Here is a 21,469-nt window from a genome sequence, read left to right on the forward strand (position 1 = left end):
GTGAAGGAGATGTGTTGCACTGCGTGAGGCAAATGGTGGTCACACCAGATACTGACTGGTTTTCGGACCCCCCCCAATACAGTAAAATTGCACATTTTAGAGTGGCCTTTTATTGTGGCCAGCCTAAGGCACACCTGTGCAATAATCATGCTGTCTAATCAGCATCTTGATATGCCACACCTGTGAGGTGGATGGATATATACAGTATATATATATATATATATATACACACACATACATATATACATATATATACAGTCATAGCCAAAAATATCGGCACCCTTGGTAAATATGATCAAAGAAGGCAGTGAAAATTCATCTGCATTGTTAATCCTTTTTATCTTTTTTTTTTTTTTTTTTTTTTTAATTCACAAAAATCTAACCTTTCATTGTATAATAAAAATTTTAAATGGGGGGAAATATCATTATGAAATAAATGTTTTTCTCAAATACACGCTGGACACAATTATTGGTAGCCCTACAAATTCTTATGAGTAAAATATCTCTGAAGTATATTCCCATTCATATTCACAATTTTGAGCACTCCAGAGTGATTATGAACATGAAATTATCCAGCCATGGCTTCCTGTTTCACAGAAATATATATAGGAGGGAAAACAAAGCCCAAATTCCCTTTATCATGCATCATAATGAGAAAAACCAAAGAATATATTTCTGATGTGCAGCAAAAGATAATTGAGCTTCACAAATAAAAAGCTAGAGCTGTGAAAATTCCCATTTCCACCATCAGGGCAATAATTAAGAATTTCCAATCAACATAAAATGTTAGGAAACTGCCTGGAAGAAGACGTGTGTCTATATCGTCCTAATGCACGGTGAGAAGGAGAGTTTGAGTGGCTAAAGACTCTCCAAGGACCACAGCTGGAGAATTGTCTGGAGTCTCGGGGTCAGAAAACCTTTAAAAAATAATTGTCAAACAGCAGCTACATCAGCACATGTTGTTTGGGAGGGTTTCAAGGAAAATTCTCCTCGCTCATCCAAAAACAAACTCCAGCATATTCAGTTATCAGACACGACTGGAACTTCAAATGGGACTGGCTTCTATGGTCAGATGAAACTAAAAAATGAGCTTTTTAGCAGCAAACACTCAAGATGGGTTTGGTGAACACAGGGATAAAAAGTACCCCATGTGTACAATGAAATATACTGCTGTATTTTTGATGTTGTGGGCCTATATTTCTGCTGGAGGTCCTGGACATCTTGTTTAGACACATGGCATCATGGATTCTATCAAATACCAACAGATAAAAAATCAATAAGTGACTGACTCTGTTAGAAATCTTATAATGGGCCATGTTTGGATCTTCCAACCGTACAATAATCCAAACACAAACCTCAAAAACAACACACAAATGGGTCACTGAGCACAAAACCAAGCTTCTGCTGGCCATTCCAGTCCTCTGACCTGAACCCTGTAGAACATGAGTGAACTGAAGAGAAGAAGCAGCAACATGGAGCTGTGAATCTAAAGGGTCTGGAGTGATTCTGGATGAAGGAATGGTCTCTGATCTCTTGTCAGGTGTTCTAACCTCATCAGGCATTATAGGAGAACATTTAGAGCTGTTAAACTGGCAAATGGAGGTTTCAAAAAGTATTGAATAAAAGGGTGCCGTTAATTGTGGCCAATGTGTATTAGAGAAAAACATTTATTTCATAATGATATTTCCCCCCATTTTAAATTCTTATTATCCAATGAAAGGTTAGATTTTTGTGAATTATTTAAATAAAAGATCAAAAGGATTAACAATGCAGATTAATTTTCATAGCCTTCTTTGATCATATTTACCAAGGGTGCTGATATTTTTGGCCATGACTGTATATATATATATAGATAGATAGATAGATAGATATACATATATACATATATTTTATATACATCTTCCTTTAATTACAGGAAAGGTCACAAAAAAAAAAAGGAAAAAAAATGATGAAAAAGCAATGAATAAATATATGCAAAAAAAAAAAAAATCCTAAATTCAACATTTTAATGGAATATATAATGCATCAGCTGAAAAAGTGATAATGTTAATATTTAATAATATACAATGCAAAATATGCATAATGATGCATATATAGGCTATAATCTCCAAAGGTCTGGCTGATCTATCAGTCTATTTTGCATCCATCAGATGGCGCCATTCACCCGTTTGTGATCTTCCTGATGTCTCATTACAGCTCATCTGTGCTCTGTGACTCACTCTGAATATCTCTAATCCGCTAATTGACGAGGATTTTTGCTTAATTCTCAACGTCACCTGATTTCCAAAAACACGTCGCCTGTGGCAAATATCAATTTAACTTCTCATTTGAATTCATTAAGGTGCAATAAAGTCAATGAATTGAATAATCATAAATCCAGTAATAACGAGGTGATTAGTTCGTTATGAAGTCAGGGTTCATTTGATTAGTGATGGCAGGTTACAGCCCAGCAATCTGCCCCTTCCCTCGGGACAATATGAGGGCAGGAGAGAAGAAGATGTTTAACAGAGTCAGACCTGTTTCTGAAGATCTCCATAGTGAAGAATACAAAAAGTTTATGGACAAAGAAGAACATCTGCATGATCTCACCTGTCTGGACTGAGTGGTTCCTCTGAACTTCACACCTGAAAGAAAGAAAGACAGAGAGATAGACAGATTAGCTGTGCATGAGAAGAGAATAAAGAGTAAAAATAAAGATATGCATAATGGATTCTGCATATTAAACTGGGATAAGAAATGCCATCTTAAAAATGCATCTCAAGACCAAGCAGAATACAAAAACACGTCTTGTGTGAACAGCCCCAAGTGTGTGTGTGTGTGTGTGCACAACATACATAAAGGCCACACGCTGCGTCTTTCTGATTCCATTTAAACAATCTCAAGCATTTCAAAGCGCTTATTCTGTAATTATGGAGTGAACGAGAAACATTCACTAATTACAGTTTTCCATGTGTGACCATGTGACCTTGCTTCAAACGTGTAATCAAGCACTCTCTCACACACACACACACACACACAAATTATATGGCATACAATACTGTTTAGAGTCACCTATTCTGTGTCTAAAAATGACAACCTGAAGAACACAAAAATATTATTTTTACGCCTTTGAACATTGTACTAAATGACATTTTTTGGGTGAACTGATTTACTCAACCTCAGGCCATCCGAGATGTAGATGAGTTTGTTTCTTCATCAGATTTGGAGAAATGTAGCATTCCATCACCAAGCTCACTGCAGTGAATGGGTGCCGTCAGAATGAGAGTCCAAACAGCTGATAAAAACATCACAATAATCCACACCACTCCAGTCCATCAGTTAACATCTTCAGAAGAGAAAAGTGGTGTGTTTGCATAAATAAAATCTGTAAGTTTATCTTCAAATCATAACATCCAGTTTAAATATGAGTCCATAATCCATAATATTGCTTCTTCAAGTAAAAAAGTGTTCTGGTCTGAATCAGGAGAGAAATCTGCACAAATCAATACAAGCCAAAACAGCTCTAAACAAATGTTTAGGTGGATTTAGATGTGAGAGACAACAGGAGATGGACTTTTTCAATGGAGGAAGTGTTATTATGGATTATGGACTCATATTTTAGTTTAAAACATCTTAAAGATGGATTTGTTTCAGCTTTTGGCTTCACAAGATTTTAACTGATGGACTGGAGTGGTGTGGATTATTGTGATGCTTTTATCAGCAGTTTGGACTCTCATTCTGACGGCACCCATTCACTGCAGAGCATCCATTGGTGAGCAAGTGATGCAATGCTACATTTTTCAAAATTTGTTCTGGTGAGTTCATTTTTAGCAAAATTTTTGTTTTTGGGTGAACTGTTCCTTTAAGTGGCATGCATGTTGCGAATTTATCAAGACCTGCACAAGCAAAACCATACAGCCTTTACGTATTCATATCTGAATGCATCAAATGTGAGATGTGTAAGAAACACAGACCTACAGCATATGGATGTACACGCACACATACACCTTGATAATAAAACCACATGTTCACGTGGTCAAAAATAGTGTAAAACACCATACAGGTTCATATGGTTTCTTGTTTATAGCTGAGAGACTATGCTACGATCATCACTGTCACCCGTCTTGCATCAGGGTTATGAATATTCATGATAAAAACGTTTGTTTACTTCTTCATTAGTCCAACTGTTATCACATATTCCAGAGGAGCGTGACTTCTGCTTCTTGGTTTTCAAATGTTTTGACATGAGATGTGAGTGGTGTGGTGTGGTGCGGACAGTGAGCAGAGAGTTCTGGGATTTTGCCTGAAGGGTTGATGTTCTCTCTCACTCCGAGATCACTGTAATACTACTTCATAACAAGCATAAAACGCATACAAACAGCTAAATATGCAACTGCATGTCAGCAAGAATTCACTGCATATTAAAAGTGCTAGTATTATTAGCAGTCAGAATAAAATAGGAGGAATTTTATCAGAAATAAGACCATCAAAAATACACTACAGGTCAAAAATTGGGATTAAGATTTTTTTTAATAAAGTCTCACAAAGGCTGCATTTATTTGATGAAAAATACATAAAAATGTGAAAAATTATTACAATTTAAAATAAGTGTTTTCTATGTGAATATATGTTAAAATGTAATTTATTCCTGTGATCAAAGAATTTTCAGCATCATTTCTCCAGTCTTCAGTGTCACATGATCCTTCAGAAATCATTCTAATATGCTGATTTGCTGCTCAAGAAACATTTCTGATTATTATGAATGTTGAAAACAATTTCTGTGAAAAATGATTGATAATCTTGATACATTTTATTTTTCAGGATGCTTTGATGAATAGAAAGTTCAAAAGAATGTTTATAAATATTTTTACTGTCACTTTTGATTAATGCATCCTTTTTGAATAAAAGTATTAATTTCGTTCAAAAAAAAAAAAAAGCAGCACAACTGTTTTCAACATTGATAATAATCAGAAATGTTTCTTGAGCAGCAAATCAGCATATTAGAATAATTTCTGAAGGATCATGTGACACTGAAGACTGGAGTAATGATGCTGAAAATTCAGCTTTGATTACAGAAATAAATTACATTTTAACATACTGTATATTCACATAAAAAACACATTCACATTATTTTGAATTGTAATAATATTTCACAATTTTTCTATTTTTACTGTATTTTTAATCAAATAAATGCAACCTTTGTGAGCATAATGGGCCTATTTAAGAAAACACTACAAATATTTGTTTGGAGTTTGGAATTTGTGCTCAAAGCACAACAACAAAATTCATACAGCTTACAAGCCCAGAGGTAGAAGTTGTTAAGTTGATTTCAGATTTGAACGTGTGTGAACTCATTTCTAATAAGGCACGATCACACAGCAGAAGCGCAGGTTGCTTGAGTGCGAACGCTCCAGCTGTATGTTGCGACTGGGTTCTGTAAACAAATGTTCCTGTCAGAAGTGAGCCATGGGCTAAATAAATTACACCGCGCAGCAAACTTACACAGAGCTGTTAATTGGCAAGCAGTTGATTAAAATGCAAAAGAGCTCTTGACCTATCGCGACTCCCTCGCACGCACGCTGCGACAGGAGATCTTCAGAGACGCGCTAAAACAACAGAGAGAGCGGCTGCAGACACCTGACACGCGCTGAGAGGGAGGGCTGAGAAAACATCTTGTCATTCCCCATGCACACTGGGAAGGATGATGCGCTTGATTTACACTGGAGATCTTCATATCTTCTGACTGAAGGGCAGAGATTTTAACCTCGTATCAGAGCGTTCCTGCAGCTGATGCACATTATGTTAAAGCAGTCAAATGTGATCACTGCCTAATAACATCAAGTCATCCGCTTCTGACTTCAAAAGAAAACTAGATTTTTACATTTTCCAAAGGTGTTTACATGTGCAAAACTCATCGTTGCATGATGTGGGTGGTTGCCAGTGATTTGTTTTTGTTTTTATCTTTACTACTTACTTTTCCCTTTTTTGAAAGTCTGAATATCATAAATCTGAGCACATGCAATGCAACAGCACAACTTCCTTAACAAGATTAAGTGAGTTAGGGGTTTGTTCTGAACCAGGGGTGTCAAACTCGGTTCCTGGAGGGCCGCAGCCCTGCAGAGTTTAGTTCCAACCCTGCTCCAACACACAAACCATGTAGTTTTCAAATTAGCCTGAAGGACGTGATTAGCTGGATCAGGTGTGTTTAATTAGGGTTGGAGCTAAACTCTGCAGGGCTGCGGCCCTCCTATGAGCAATATTAACAGTGATGATGCTCAGCTTAGCAAAGAGACAAAATTAATGAATGCATAAATTGACAACAATTACCTGTTTTTAGGAATGTATCGATGCACCCCGAGCCGGTTGAAAATCGATAAAAATACATGACGATATATGTTGCTTGAGATGTTAAACAAATCGCGATACAGTTGGGGTGGGAGTTTATGTGAATGTATCTCTGAGGGGAACTAACCGTCTTCAGAAAAGTTTAAGAGGTATTTTCTTTTCAACTTGCCTCTGTATAATGCATATTAAAGTAGTGTTTTTAAGTGCAACGCTGCTTTGTTTACAGAGGTAACCAAGAAAACGCTGTATCGCTGCTGTTTGATAAGCGCCACCTGCTGGCAGAGAGTGAATTTGCATTCTCATTCAGCCCGTCTGCTGTTTTTGATTCGTTTGGAAATATTTTAAGTATACAAAAACTTTAGGTTTAGTTGAACATATTTAAGTTCAAATACTAATCTACAAACATAACTTTAAGTGCAGAGATGCGCGGTGATGTGAGTTCGGTGCAGACTTCAGACTATCAGCAAATCTATTTGAAATGCACTTCACCTATAAATTATGAGTGTCTCATATCTGGCCAGTTACAGTTTCAAAGACGTTTCCCTGATGCAGGTTGACGCCTGTCATCTGACAGGTCAGTATTAGACCAATTCGCTGTCAAAGGCAGATAAACAAAACCGACTTAAACACAGCGAGCCGGCGACTGGAGGAGCGGAGCTGAATTCAGAGCTGCAGCTGCTCTCTGCTGTCAGATCCAAGATCTCGGGGCAAAAACACCCAGAGCCTGCGTGATATTACAGCAGCGCTTCCCTCTCCAGCACCGTAGGCTCTTCCATTCATTTCATTCTGGCCGCACACAAACACACACACACACATGCATGAGTCTGAGTGTGCTGCAGGCTCTGTGTTTCCGGCAGAATTTCTAATCTTTTTTTGTGTTAGCTGCCCTCTGGTTATGCTGGGCTTCATGCCCGCGCTGTCTCTGTCTGTGTCTGTATGCGCTGCAGGCCTGTATCATTACCAGTGCCACTGAGAAGGCCTTCAAATTTCAATTCAACTCCTGGATTAGCAATGAAATTGAATATAGACACCAACATCCTGTAACAAACAGGATGCAGAATTTGAATTTGAATTTTGAATTTCGATGCAAGTGTAAATCTAAATAATACATTTATCCCTGTAAATAATTATTTATCCCTGTTAAGTGACTTGTAATATGTGTGAAACATACATTTTTGTCCCAAAATATTATACACTGCATAGGAAAATTATTTGCGTAAACATTTGTACATTTTGCTTAATTATTTTAATAAAATAATGAAAACAAAAATACATATAATTAATATAATATAATATATGCAACATATTTTATTTAAATAGCATATATATAGCAATATTTGACATTCATAATAATATTTTTATAATATTTAATATTATTTAATATGACAAATTAAATATTTTATATTGTTTACAAATATTTTAGATAATTTTCTTAAGCAATATGTATTTCTTTATATTAGGTGACCTTAACTACTATGTACTTACATCAAAAAATAAGTACAATGTACTTATTGTGGTCATATTGTATTGCAAAACACTTTTGCTGCTATTGAGGAGGGATACGGGTAAGGTTAGGGACAGGTTTGGTGGTCTGGGTAGGTGTAAGGGATGGGTCAACAGTGTAATTATAAATTTAATTGCAGAAATTAATTACAGATGTAATTACATATAGGTATTTTAAAAATATATAAGTACAATGTAAAAACATGTATGTACACAATAAGTGCATTGTATCAAATAATTAATTTAAATGTAAGTACATGGTAGTTAAGGCCACCTAATATAAAGTGGGACCAAAAAATCTATATTTAACATTTTGTTAACTATGTTTACAAATTATGAAATATTGCTTAGTACCACCTGTGTGTGTGTACTTTAATTAAATAATAACTCATAATTAAATGCTATGTAATAAATGTAATAACATAAATAATGTATATACAATGTATCTATTAATCTATTAAATCTGTAATGTTTGGCTCCTATATCTCATGGCTTGGTAGTGCTGACTGTGCGCTGTGTCAGGTGTGGACGTGATGTTCTAGAACAGCAGAGATTGTTCCCTCTGGATCTCAGAGTGCTAATGACAGCGGGTGACCAGCGGCACCATGGGATATGCAGAGCACAGCGCCGCCCGTCTGACTGACGCACCCGGACCAAAATAACCCCCGGTGCCGTCAGGTGAAGCTCTGTCTCCCTGTCTGTAGTGTCTGTGATTCGCTGGCATTTCCCAGAGGGCTGAAACACCAACTCAAGCAAGTGGCGAGAATAAAAACATAGAAAAAATTAGAGCCTCGTAAAAATAGCACAAAGCTGACCTCCAGCAAGAGAGCGAGTAATGACAGTGTGCTTGATCAATAGTGACGAGCCGACTGCTGCACACACTCGCTGTCTGAGCGCCTCTGATCACTCAGGGCTGTGTAACCTTTAGAATAATCACACCCTCTCATTCTGTCACTTCTATCCTTTGTTCCAAACCCTAGTGAGCTGCTTCTGCATAGGCTACTAACACAGCGCACTGTCACTGAAGCCTGTGTGTGGCTCGCTTAGAACACTCCACATAGGCAGCAACTGACAATAGTTTGATGTCAATATGCTGTTAAGCGAACAATGCAATACTCGAATCACGTTGCTGAGTGAGCGATGCAACACTCTTCAAAAGTTTGGGAAACTGCTGCTGATCAAGGCTGTATTTATTTGATGAAAATGCAGTAAGAACTGTAATATTGTGATATATTATTACAATTTAAAATGAGGATTTTCTATTTGAATATATGTTCAAATGTAATTTATTTCTGTGATCAAAGCTGAATTTTCAGCATCATTACTCCAGTCTTCAGTGTCACATGATCCTTCAGAAATCATTCTAATATGCTGATTTGTTGCTCAAGAAACATTTCTGATTATTATCAATGTTGTGCTGCTTCAAATGTTTGTGGAAACTGTTATACATTTTATTTTTCTGAATTCTTTAATGAATAGAAAGTTCAAAAGAACAGCATTTATTTGAAATGGAAATCTTTTGTAACAGTATAAATGTCTTCACTGTTACTTTTGATCAATTTAATGCATTCTTGCTGAATAAAAGATTAAAAAAATAAATATTACTTTTTTTTTTTTTTAATCTCACTGACCCCAAACTTTATATATATATCACTTAGATACACGAAAGCATCAGTATAAATGTATTCATAAATAAAAAATTCTTCTTTTAAAAATGATAAAGTTTGGTTATTCTTATGCCCATTCCTCTTCAGTCTATAACCCTGTGTGCTTCTCATCTCACACAGCCTGTTGTTTTTCCATTTCCTATTTTCAAACCAGAATTTTAAGAGCTTCTGTGAATCAGCTGAATTTCCCTCTGCATGCCTGGACGGCGCTTTTCACCGCGGGGGTCACGCAAATCCATCTGAAGGTCCTCGAGGAAGCAAAAAAACGCTACAGAATCTTCCAGACTCTTGTCTATCTGAATCTTCCTCTAAATCTCAGTCATGTTTACTTTAACATCTGTGCTCGTCAAGGCCTTTATCATCTGTGATCGTCGAGATGTTTTAATGAGAGGTTTCCCGTAGCAACAAGCGAGCTGTCAGACGACGATATGATGTGCCGCTCTGCACAGAGATAAAGAGAACAATAATAATAGAAACAGAAAGTCAAACTGCAGACAGGCAGCAAAGCAGCACGCTGATCACTTCATATGATCCGTTACATTGTCAGGAAATGTCAGAGTGACAAAAGCTAAATCAAAACGCTCTGACGCCACTGTCTGAGCCTGTATTTGCTTCCACAAATAACTTCATTAACAAGTTCTTCAGAAAACTAAAACAAACTCTGTTTGTATTATGTACACCCACAGGCCCATTAATACAGCTCAAATGCCACTTTATCATCACCAAATCAGAAATATGCTGGATATATCACTTGACATGATCATCAATATTATTTTTTTTCCACCCACAGTTTAGATTTTTTCTTTTTGTCATCAGATTCACCAAGTTTCACATAAATTCTGCTTCAAGTGTCATACATACCAATTTATAAAACATTTGCATATTATTATATTATTTTATGTGCTAAGTAAATTTATTTAGAAATGTAATAGTAGTATATAATAATTATTTATATATATTTAATTTATATTTATTTAAATAATATAATTGTCCTTAAAAACATTATATTATTAAGCTTTTTATTTACAATGATCAACATAAAAAAATAATAATTATTTATTTAGATATTATAATTTCCTTAAAAACATTTATCTCCATACTGTCATTTCTGAAATAAACCTTGTTAGTTACTTGTGGTTGATCACAATCAAAACTAAGCTATTATATGACTTCAGAAGTCATACGTTGACTCCATCTGAATAATAAAATCACTTCAATTTCTCTCTCCCAACCTGACCCTGAAGATTTATTCAGATTGTCACACTTGATGAGAGACAAAAGCCATGAAGTTGAGATGCCTGTGTGTGTGAGAGTTGCAGGGGAAAGTGTGTGTGTTTGTGTGTTTAGCGGTTTGCCAAAGCCAGTGATACGTGAATGCTTACAGAGCCTTTGGGGGGAAAAACAGACACCGAGTCACAGAGGGAGAGACAGAAAGAAGAGAGAGACAGCGTCCAGGTACTGCAAAGTATGAAAGTCTGGTTTTTCAGGCACAAGGGTCTGTAAAAGTGGAGCTGGACTCCAGAGAAGGCAGTGTTTGTGTGTGTGTGTGTGTGTGTGTGTGTGTGACACCTCAGGGCTCGTGCCCTCTCTGGCCATCTGTGCTCATTGAGCTTCTCTTCACAGCACAAACACACACACTCACACACAGACACAGACACACACAGACACAATGACATTTATGTCACTTAAATGGAAATTATTTGTGATTTCAGTCTGATCACATTCTAGTCAAAATCACCTTTGACCTTTAGAAACACTGAGGCTTCCACATGGAAACTGATGGTATATTCAAGACTCATCACTGCTGATATTCACCTTCAAATACTGACCGCTTTGATGCATTCTAGTTTAAAGTCAACATGAAATGGTCTTCACAACTAATTTTACTTCTAAGAAAACTAAATATTCAACTGGAATAATGTAGCTAACCTCCTGTATGTTTGTATTTGATATTCATGCAGAACTATATTCTTTTTCTATTCTTTTGACTTGTTTTATTTATTTATTTTTTTAAATGACCCTAGTGTTCCCTATTCTTGTTCTATTCTATGTACTTGTTTTCTTTTTATTTATTACATTTAAAAAAACCTTGCTACATATACTATGTTAGACTAACAAAGACTTGTTACAACACTTACATATTATTGTTCTTTTGTTGGTTTTGATTGCTTCTATCGTCCTCATTTGTAAGTCGCTTTGGATAAAAGCATCTGCTAAATGATTAAATGTAAATGAATAAGACTAGTGTTTATACAGTTCACCCATGAAAATTTGCTGAAAATGTCCTAACCCTCAGGCCATCCAAGATGTAGATGAGATTGTTTCTTCATCAAATTTATCAGTGTCTCACCAGTGGATCCTCTGCAGTGAATGGGTGCCATCAGAACGAGAGTCCAAACAGCTGATAAAAACACCACAATAATCCACAAGTGATCCAGTCCATCAGTTAATGTCTTGAGAGGTCAAAAGCTGCGTGTTTGTAAGAAACAAATCCATTATTACGATCTTTTAACCAGACCATTGTTTCTGGCTCAATGATCCCAAAGTCCCATATCCATAATATTGTTTTCTCCAGTAATTGCACTGACGGCACCCATTCACTGTAGAGGACCCATTAGCAAGCAAGTGATGGAATGCTGAATTTCTCCAGATTTTATGAAGCAACAAACTCATCTACATCTTGGATGGCCTGAGAGTAAGGATATTTTCAACAAATTTTCATTTTGTGGTGAACTATTACTTTAAGAAATTAAATAGAGCCTTGGTAAGATATTTTTAAATGTTTTTGAAAGAAGTCTGTTCTGCTTAGCAAGGCTGGTTTATTTGATTAAACTGTGGGATATTTTTACAATATAACCATTTTGTATTTGAATATATTTTAAAATATAATTTCTCCTACGATGCAAACCTGAATTTTAAGCATAATTTTTTATTGACTTCAGTGTCACATAATCCTTCAGAAATCATTCTAATAGGCTGGTGAAACTTTTCTTGTTATTATCAGTGTTGAAAACAGCTGTGCTGCTTCAAATATTTGTTTATGTTTTCAATGTTGACTTTAAAGACAGAACGGTCCACGGACCAGTGCTTTGTGTGTGTGTGTGTGTGTGTGTGTGTGTGTGGAGGTGATTCTGCTGAAAGACTCCTGGGCAGTGTGTATAGAGGAGTATCTGTGCCTGAGCGCTGACGGGTTTGATGGTGCGTGAAAAGCAGGTCTCACGGAGGCTGTTGAGATGTGCGAGAGAAAGAGATGCTGTCAGAGAGACAGAGAGAGCAGGCCTGGTGTCAGGAGGAGTCTGTCATTCAGGATGAGGTTGGCGGAGTGGCTGTTGTTTTGTGTTTCTGATAAAGAGAGTGAATCACAGCTCCCACTCAACACAAACAAAAGACACAAATCCATTTAAGAGGCTCAGATGCTGCGCTCGGTGAGTTTGACACAGTGTGCTGGATCTCTAAAACACACACACACACACGTTTGTTTTTGTGAAAAGTGGGGACATCCCATAGGCGTAATGGTTTTTATACTGTACAAACTGTATGTGCTATTGCCCTACACCAACCCTACACCTAAACCTACCCCTTACAGGAAACTTTCTGCTATTTCAGATTTTCAATACACTCCATTCTGTGTGATTTATAAACGTTTTGAAAAGTGGGGACATGGGGTAATGTCCTGAAAAGTCACCTTCTCCTTGTGTTACCTGTCATACCCTTGTCATTATACAAATGTATGTCCTCATTTGTCACAAAAACGCGCGTGCACACTCACACACTCACACACACACACACACGGTCCACTAAACAGAGAACATTCCAAAATCTTTAGCTAATGTTATATTAAAGAAATAAAAGCTCTTAAAATAGTGTTAAAGTCAACATTCTGTCAACATGGTCTTAATGTGAATGATTCATCAGAGCATTTTACTCCAAAGAAACTAATGTTTGTCTTTTATTGAAATCAAATAACTTGCTCCATCTTGGAAACAACTTTCTTTTTTGCGGATGTCACATAGGTCATGCTGGCTATTGATTATATATATCAGCCAACTATCAGATGACGTTACTTTATATACTGCTACTACTGTAAAACATGCATTCTTTATAAATACTCACCAATAGTTCATACAGTAATTTAATGTTGGTTAATGTAAGTGTATGAATGGCTATGGCAAGATTAGCAAATATAATGTTAAAAGAAGACATTCTTGGTGGTTAACTAAAACCGAAGCTAAAATGAAAAAAAAAAAAAAAAAAATCTGGTTTATATCAAGCAGCATTTCAAATATATTCAAAAAGGCTCACTATTCCAAACATTACAAACCAACATTCCGAGAATTTAAATGCAGAGGTTTAGAGAACACTTTCAGGAAAGTAATGGTAACTTCTACACAATGAAACTCACAACTGGACAAATTAGAAATTTAAATTTCTCCACACCTAAAAAGAATATTTGAATAATATTTTTGTGAACTTCTCTCTGATCTGATCTGAATTAATTTACATCCTGCTCACGAACAGACGCTCAGAACAGCAGCAGCTGCACATCCCCTCTCCTCCTCACCTGTCCAAGCCGCCGCCCCCCAAAGGGCAGTGCAGCGACGCTATAGGTCACAGGAGCTGTCAATCAGATGATCGACAAGCACGACTTGTGTGAATGTCAATCAGAGATACTGCTGCATGAAACAATCAATGGCCGGATAGTTCATGATATCAGTTTACAGAAATAAGCTTCAATCTCACATCTTCAACACATGTTTAGGTGTCAAACTCAGTTCCTGGAGGGCTGCAGCCCTGCAGAGTTTAGTTCCAACCCTGCTCCAACACACAAACCATGTAGTTTTCAACTGAGCCTGAAGGACTCGATTAGCTGGATCAGGTGTGTTTAATTAGGGTTGGAGCTAAACTGTGCAGGGCTGCGGCCCTCCAGGAATTGAGTTTGACACCCCTGGAATGCTTTATCAAGCATCTAAAGCCCAAAACACACTGCACGATTTTCGGCTGTCGCAGACGCAATCACAGCGATTTCTGATTGACCACAATTGTTTCACGATGCCAATCTTTTGTCTGGGACGGCCGGAAATCGTGCAGTGTGTTTAGGGCTTTAGATGCTTGATAAAGCGTTTTGGTCAATCTGATTTAGAGCTGGTAAACCATACTGAACAGTATTCATGCTTTCAAAAAGGTTAACCAGTTTATATATATATATATATATAAAACAGAAAGAGAAAGTGGTTTAAATGCACATCAGATACAGATGTCAAACCTGCATGCCTGCTGAGAGCAACTATAGCTCATTTCACATATATTCTGCATTCACAGGAGGTTTCACTGTTTCTGTTCTTTGCACTTTAACACCGTATTGAATGTTTCAGGATTTTCCGATGTCAAAATATGTTCATCGACTGTATGTACACACAATAACAAGACAAACGCACATCTCGACAAAAAGACAAAACCAGTCAATCTGCCAAAATTACAAAGATTTACAAAGCCAAATTCAGCTGTGTCAAACCTTACTCAATACTGATTAGGTTTACAGACCTGAGGAGCATTATTTCATCAATCAAGTCATGTGTCTGCATTTTTATTTGGCTGTTTGGAATCAGAACTAGTGATGCTGATTTGCAAATGAAACACACTTTATTTTTTTCGGTCCTGTCGCTATAACCCTGAGTTTTTTAAAAGACATTGAGGGTTTTATTGTTGTCAGTATTTAAAAACAAAACAAAACACAAAAAAAAAAAAAAAAAAAAATTCTTATCCTACAAGCATGAGTTATTACATTTAAGGGTCATTACTCAAATGATGCTGGTTTCATTACAAGTTTTATTTTATTTTTATGTAAATTTCATATTCATATTTTTTTTTCAAAATCAGGAAAGCAACAACATCATCATCAACAACAACAACAACAACAAAACAGTTGCAATACGTGCTTGATTTAAGAGTTTCATATTGTTACGACCTGAGTTTCTTGTATTTGTGGTGTGTGTGTGTATTTGTCTCCTCCTCCTTTTGCTCTGTCTGATTTAATAGGATGTCCACTGATCGGGTGTACGATCGCCATTGGTCGCTTGGACGAGGCGTGGTCTTTTAAAGGACGCCGCCGGCATTCAACGGGGAGCTCATTGTTGGTTCGGTCAAATTCGTTCATTCTTAACATTGTATTCTAAGAACGTGGAGCAAAAGTATGTCCTGCCGTTTTGGTTTTGGCTATTTGGTTTGGGTTCTGTTTTGTGTTAGGTAGTTAGGGAAGTAAGATGTATTTTACTTTCCATATTTGAGGTTATTTAGTTTATTATCTTTACTTTCTAGATTGGTTTTGTTTGTTATTTTGGCCTTTGGGACACCTTGAAGAGATGCTCTAAATTCCACTTGATTGTATTAAATAAATCTAATTATTTTCTTTGACCTAACATCGTGTATTTGTTTGATTATCGACCGGAGGATATCGTGCTTGGGGATTCCATAACCACAACCCTGTTTTATTATGCCCTGCTTAGAGTTTATCTTTACTACCCCTAGACGCGGGGCGTAACACATATATATATATATATATATATATATATAAAAGTGCTTACTGATGCTTATGTAACCCCCAATGTCCAATGCTTTCTGTAATACACTGATATATTAATTTCTTATTAAACCATATTAACTTTAAATGTAATATCAATTAAAATTTAAAATGATAATCAAGTTTACATGTGACTTAGTATTAGTCAAAACATCAAAAAAGAGTACTTTAAGCAGAATCAGACTAATTGCTCTAAAAAAGGCCTTAATCTCTAAAGAATGTCAAAAGATGATTAAAATATAAAATGTAAATGTTATTAAAACATTTAAAATGTACTTTAAGGTCAAAACTTTCAATCTGATATTATTACAAAGTACACTTTGTTCAGAAACAGACATGAAAGTGTCACTTTAAACATTTATTTCATTAATATTATCTGTGAGTACAATACATTTTTAAGATTTGAAGTGCACAAGTGCAATACAGTTAATCAGTACAATTAAACACATTTCTTTTTCACAAGGATATAAATAGATGGACTTATAGACTGTTACATAAGATTCTTTAAAGATTTTTAATATTACACAGCTTTATTAAAATGGGAGCTAGTACATTTGTCATTGTTACAGCCTAAAAGTCGCCATGTTATTCTTATAATCATAGTATCACCAAACACTACAGCAGTAGTGTTAATGGCGTTTGTCTGTAGATTGTAACTGCAGGCTCATTGGATCTTTAACAGGATCAACACACAAAGCGAGCGCGACAGGCTAAGATACATGTGCCAATTAACCTTAATTACTAGACCCTGGTAAACTTCATTTTCTGTCTGTCTTGATTACCTCAGAGGCGTTGCTGCATTCTAGTGAAATGGGACGGGCCCCCCGCGCTCTCCTGTGATTCGCTAACATGATCCGACCTGCTTGGGAACGCCGAGCGGGACGTTTGGAGAATGACTGGGAATTGAGTCTGAGGGCTGGGGGAGGCGTTGAGACAGTGCTTGATGGTGCGTAATTGGCATTCAGAGGCTCTGGATAGTTTCTCTGTGTGTGATGATTCTCTGACTGTGTCATAATGAGGGAAATTATTTTTGTCTGTGATCCTCACGGGCAAAGCAACCTCCCTCACTGTTCTCAGATCAGTGCCAGCACAAACACTGCCACTGGCTGTGTGCAGAATAGAGTACTAGTTTACTGCTTACTGACTAGTGTGCAGTATTCACAGTACAAATGACCATCATAATCACGATAGTTCATGGTAGTATCATCAATTAGGACTAAAATTTCATTTCTGCTAATTCCCAGGACAATCTTTCTTATTTCCATTTAGTTTAGGTTCTTAAATAGCTAAAACTAAATAAACTGAAATAAAAACAGAAAATATCAAACTAATTCAATATCAATGATATTAAAATAACACTGGGCAAATGCATAGTGAGCATTTGCATACCGTGAAAGTTATTAAATACAGCAGAAATATTACAAGCAGTATATGGTGTGCAATTCCAAATACATCCATCCTCTTTCATCAGCTTTTTTACTGAAAAAAAAACAAACAATTTTGCTGTGTTTTTGATATTCATGAAATCTTAAGGTTAATGGTTTAGAAGACTATGACATATATGCTGCTTTCAAGTCATACTGGGAAGTTCATCCGAACAAGTTCAGAAGATGTGATGGGCTTTCAGGTGATTTGGGTCAGAATAAATGACTCGCTGGGCAATTTCATATATTTATATTCTCCAAAAAACCTTTTAGCACTTAGAAGAACAAAATGAAGAGCAAAGGATGTGAGACTTTTATGTTTTATGTATTTCATCATTCTCACAATGTAGTTTGGTCACACAAGCATGATAATTATGATGTTGTAAATACAGATTTGCCGACATGACATGAAGGAAACAATATGCATGGAGCAAAATCTGCAACGCACTGCATACTAAACGCCTACTTATATAGCAACGGGAGTAGAAATTATGCTCGAGTCAAGGTCCTGTAGGTCTATATTGTGATTCCATGCACGAAGAACGTACAGGCCTATAGCAGACTGTACAGACGAGCAGCGTCCCTGCATGACCTTCCAGCAGGTGGGCAGGAGGAAAAGGTCATCTGTGTATTCTCAGAGCTTCAGAAGAGCGTGCGATCGCTGTAGCGGAGGGGATGAGTGCACCACAAATGCATCCAATTAACAATAAAGATCAAGAGGTTATAGACACTAAACATACTAACCGCCTGAGCTGCATTACAGCAGTATTAGTTTAGTTTCTATAAGCATTTTGAATGTTTTCATTGTAATTAAACTTAAAGATTTTGTCATTTTGTTTTTATTTGTATTAATTTTATTTTTATTTTTATTTTTAAAGCATAGTTACTATTATATTTGAGTACATCAAGTTAAACTAAATGATATAAAATTTTATGTTTTGCTTTAATTAAGTTAATGTTTATTTTTGTTGTTTAAGTAACAACAATTTGTTTTATGTTATAATAACCCTAGGTCACAGCAAGTCTTTCTACAGATAGATGCCATACAAGGTTACCTAAGGTCTTAAAAAGGTCATAAAAAGTATTATTTTGCCCTTCCAGAAATGAAGGCCTTAAAAGATCTTAAATTGGAGCAGAAAGTCAATTGAAGGCAATAAATGTTGCATGCATTGCAAAATATGAATATCTTTGTCAGTATTTTTGTCTTTCCAATAAAATTCCAAAATTGACAAAAGATAGATACAAAATGAAGATATGAAGTCTTGTTTTTTTTTTTGAGAATTATGAGTTATTTTAAAAAAAAAAAGAGAGATAATCTGTTAATGGGGTATGAAAACTTGTTTTCCCTTTTAATCAAATTGATTTGACTGAGTAGATGTTTGTCTTTTTTTATTTGATCATAAATTCACTTCTTTTGATAAATTCCTTGGAAAACAAGACTTCTTATGTGCAATTTTTGTATCTTGATTTAAGAATAAATAAGCTATTTTTGTGTGTGTAAAATGAATTAAAAAGCAATAGAGATCTGTTGAAAGTTGTATTTTCAAACTCTGAAGTGCTGCTAAATACAACTCATTGTGTGTTCCTTAAACGTTTACATTTAGAGAACATACTGACAGATTGTGTTTCCCTCGATTTACTCCTAAAATGTTCTTTAAATGATCTTCAAAAGGTCTAAAATGAATCTTTATAAAATTTGCAGAAACTTATAAAGCCATTGGCTTTTGAATTATTGAATAAAACTTTATGTTACTACTGTAACATAACTGTACGTGATTTGTTGATCAAGAAAATCTTCAGAAATGAACAACTCTGAAGCATAAATACAGTCGGGTATTGGCTAAATCCATGCAAAAATGTTAATTTTTGATGAGATGAGAAATAAAATTAACATTGAATAAATAACATTCATCTTTAATTAACACATAAACAAAATTAAAACACCCTTGAGGTTAAACTGCATTACAAGCTAGAATTGCACCGAGTCAAACCAGTGGCGTTCTCTCAGTCCAAGGTGTCGTCTGTGCAGAAATCACTCTAGAGGTGTCGACACATCTCTCATAATTACACGTCACCTCAGTCCTTCTCACTGCCACATATGGAGAAGTCAGAGCTCTTTTGGGCTTCAGAGATGTGCTGAATGTGTCAGGGTTTCTACAGGACGTCAATGTGCCAGTGCTGCTGACATTTCAGTGCCCCGTGCTGGTGGATCGTCGGCTTTGGACCGGATCTCCCAGCATCCACCTCGATGGCTGTTAAGGCTTTGTATAGGTGGGAGACAAATGCCACGCTCACAAAACCTTCAGCGCTCTTTCATGGGCGGCACAAAGCCTCTTCAAATATTCATAACGCCTCCATCAATAAAGCAAGCCTCACTTGTGGATATGAACCACCTATCTGTCCATCCATAAAATGTGTTATGTGTTGCCTATCCATAAAATATGTTATCCCCATTCATTTTCTAGCTCTAGACCCTTACCGTATAGCACTTGACTTGTTTCTGTTTCTATTTTGCTGTAGGAATTTTACGACTCAACGTTTCCTTAAAACGACTTTAGTTTGTTTACACTAGTTATGTTCACATGCACCCAAATAATCTGTTAATAATTGGATTGAAATCCTTCATGTCGATCTGGTTGAGCTGTATGTGAATGAAATTTTGATTGGATTGAAAGGGGTGGTTATATGAAAAAATGAGGTATGTAAATGTTTGAATTAGACACATGCATGCACATGCACAGAGCTGTGATGCATACGTTTACGTATGTCTCATGTTTTATGAACTGGTCAGTGGATGAGATTGCGGTGACATTTTGCTCTGACTTTCTCCAGTTCTGAACGGGATGACTGGAATGCATGTGATGCACATGTAAACAAATATGTCAATCTGAAATTGGACTGGAATTATTGCAATTGATTCAAATTAGAGCATGTAAACATACCGATGCTCGCCTCCATTCTCAACTTTTAAGAAATGCAACTCCTATTTGCATTGCTGTAAAAAACTTAGTTTATGGGTGTCAAGTCAAGAATCATTGCAAAAGATAATTATTATCGATCGTAAGTTGAGAATGTTGACTGATCAATGCAGTTTGCACACATTTCTTATACAGTTAAAGAAAAACACTCCATTCAACCATTTTACAAGGTGACTTGTGTGACTATGTTTCAATGTGAGAACGATAAAGAGTGCAAAAGTTGGTTCAAGAAGTAAAAATTCCATTCATTTTCTCCATAGGGAAATTTATTTTTAACAATAACTTATAAACTATTAAAGATGACCTACTGCAATATATTGTTTATATACTGTAGATACAATCAACAACTTTAAACGAATAGTTTTCTATTTCTCTGTCATTTTTAATTAAATTATGTCAATGCTTTATGGGATTGTAGTTCTTTCTCTCATTAAATCCGTTACAGTGACTTTTTGTCAGATTTTTAAATACGTGTGCTTCAAATCAAAGTTTGTGATGTTGTGATTCACTTTGTAGCTGGTTGGCTTGGTTCATGGTTTATATTGCTTTAAAGAAGACTTTTTTTTTTTTTTTTTTTACAATCCTTACAATGTATTGGAAAAATACTTCCGGAACCAATGCTGCTGAAAAAGTGTGTCGCGCTAATGCACTCTATAAGATACATTAAAGTGCATATTTTGCTCTGTTTGGTCGCATTAGGGCTGAAAAAGCTTCTGTGTTTGTTAAGAAGAGAAAAAGAACATAACTACACAACTGGTCAACGCACTCATTCAGGCCACAATTATTTCAGTGCCTGTCATGTTTCAAAGTCATAAGAAAGAGTTTCTAGGTGGAAGGTAGCGTATGTTTGATGTTGTCAATCACCTGATGCAGGTTTGTGATTACATGTTAACAGAAGAGAGCAGAAGCCCGGGCCGGCCACTCGCGATCGATTCAAGGCTCTCTTGGGAAGAAGACCAGAGCACAACAAATGCCCCCCATCTCATTTTACAGGAC

The 21,469-nt window shown here is 36.2% G+C and overlaps 1 protein-coding gene across 9 annotated transcripts in view; it reads right to left on the reverse strand.

Moving 5' to 3' along the window:
* Positions 1–21,469, reverse strand: part of chst8 (carbohydrate (N-acetylgalactosamine 4-0) sulfotransferase 8) — a 178,543-nt gene that overhangs the window by 5,493 nt on the left and 151,581 nt on the right. For 7 of the 9 annotated variants that reach the window (XM_058752154.1, XM_058752148.1, XM_058752150.1 and 4 more), the window contains exon 3: positions 2,590–2,627. In XM_058752154.1, coding sequence (XP_058608137.1) covers positions 2,590–2,627 — 38 coding nt within the window. The remainder of the gene's footprint in view (positions 1–2,589; positions 2,628–21,469) is intronic. The other 2 variants (XM_058752156.1, XM_058752153.1) reach the window with 1 other exon arrangement.

This window comes from Onychostoma macrolepis, chromosome 18 (assembly GCF_012432095.1).
Source record: "Onychostoma macrolepis isolate SWU-2019 chromosome 18, ASM1243209v1, whole genome shotgun sequence".
Classification (NCBI taxonomy): domain Eukaryota; kingdom Metazoa; phylum Chordata; class Actinopteri; order Cypriniformes; family Cyprinidae; genus Onychostoma; species Onychostoma macrolepis.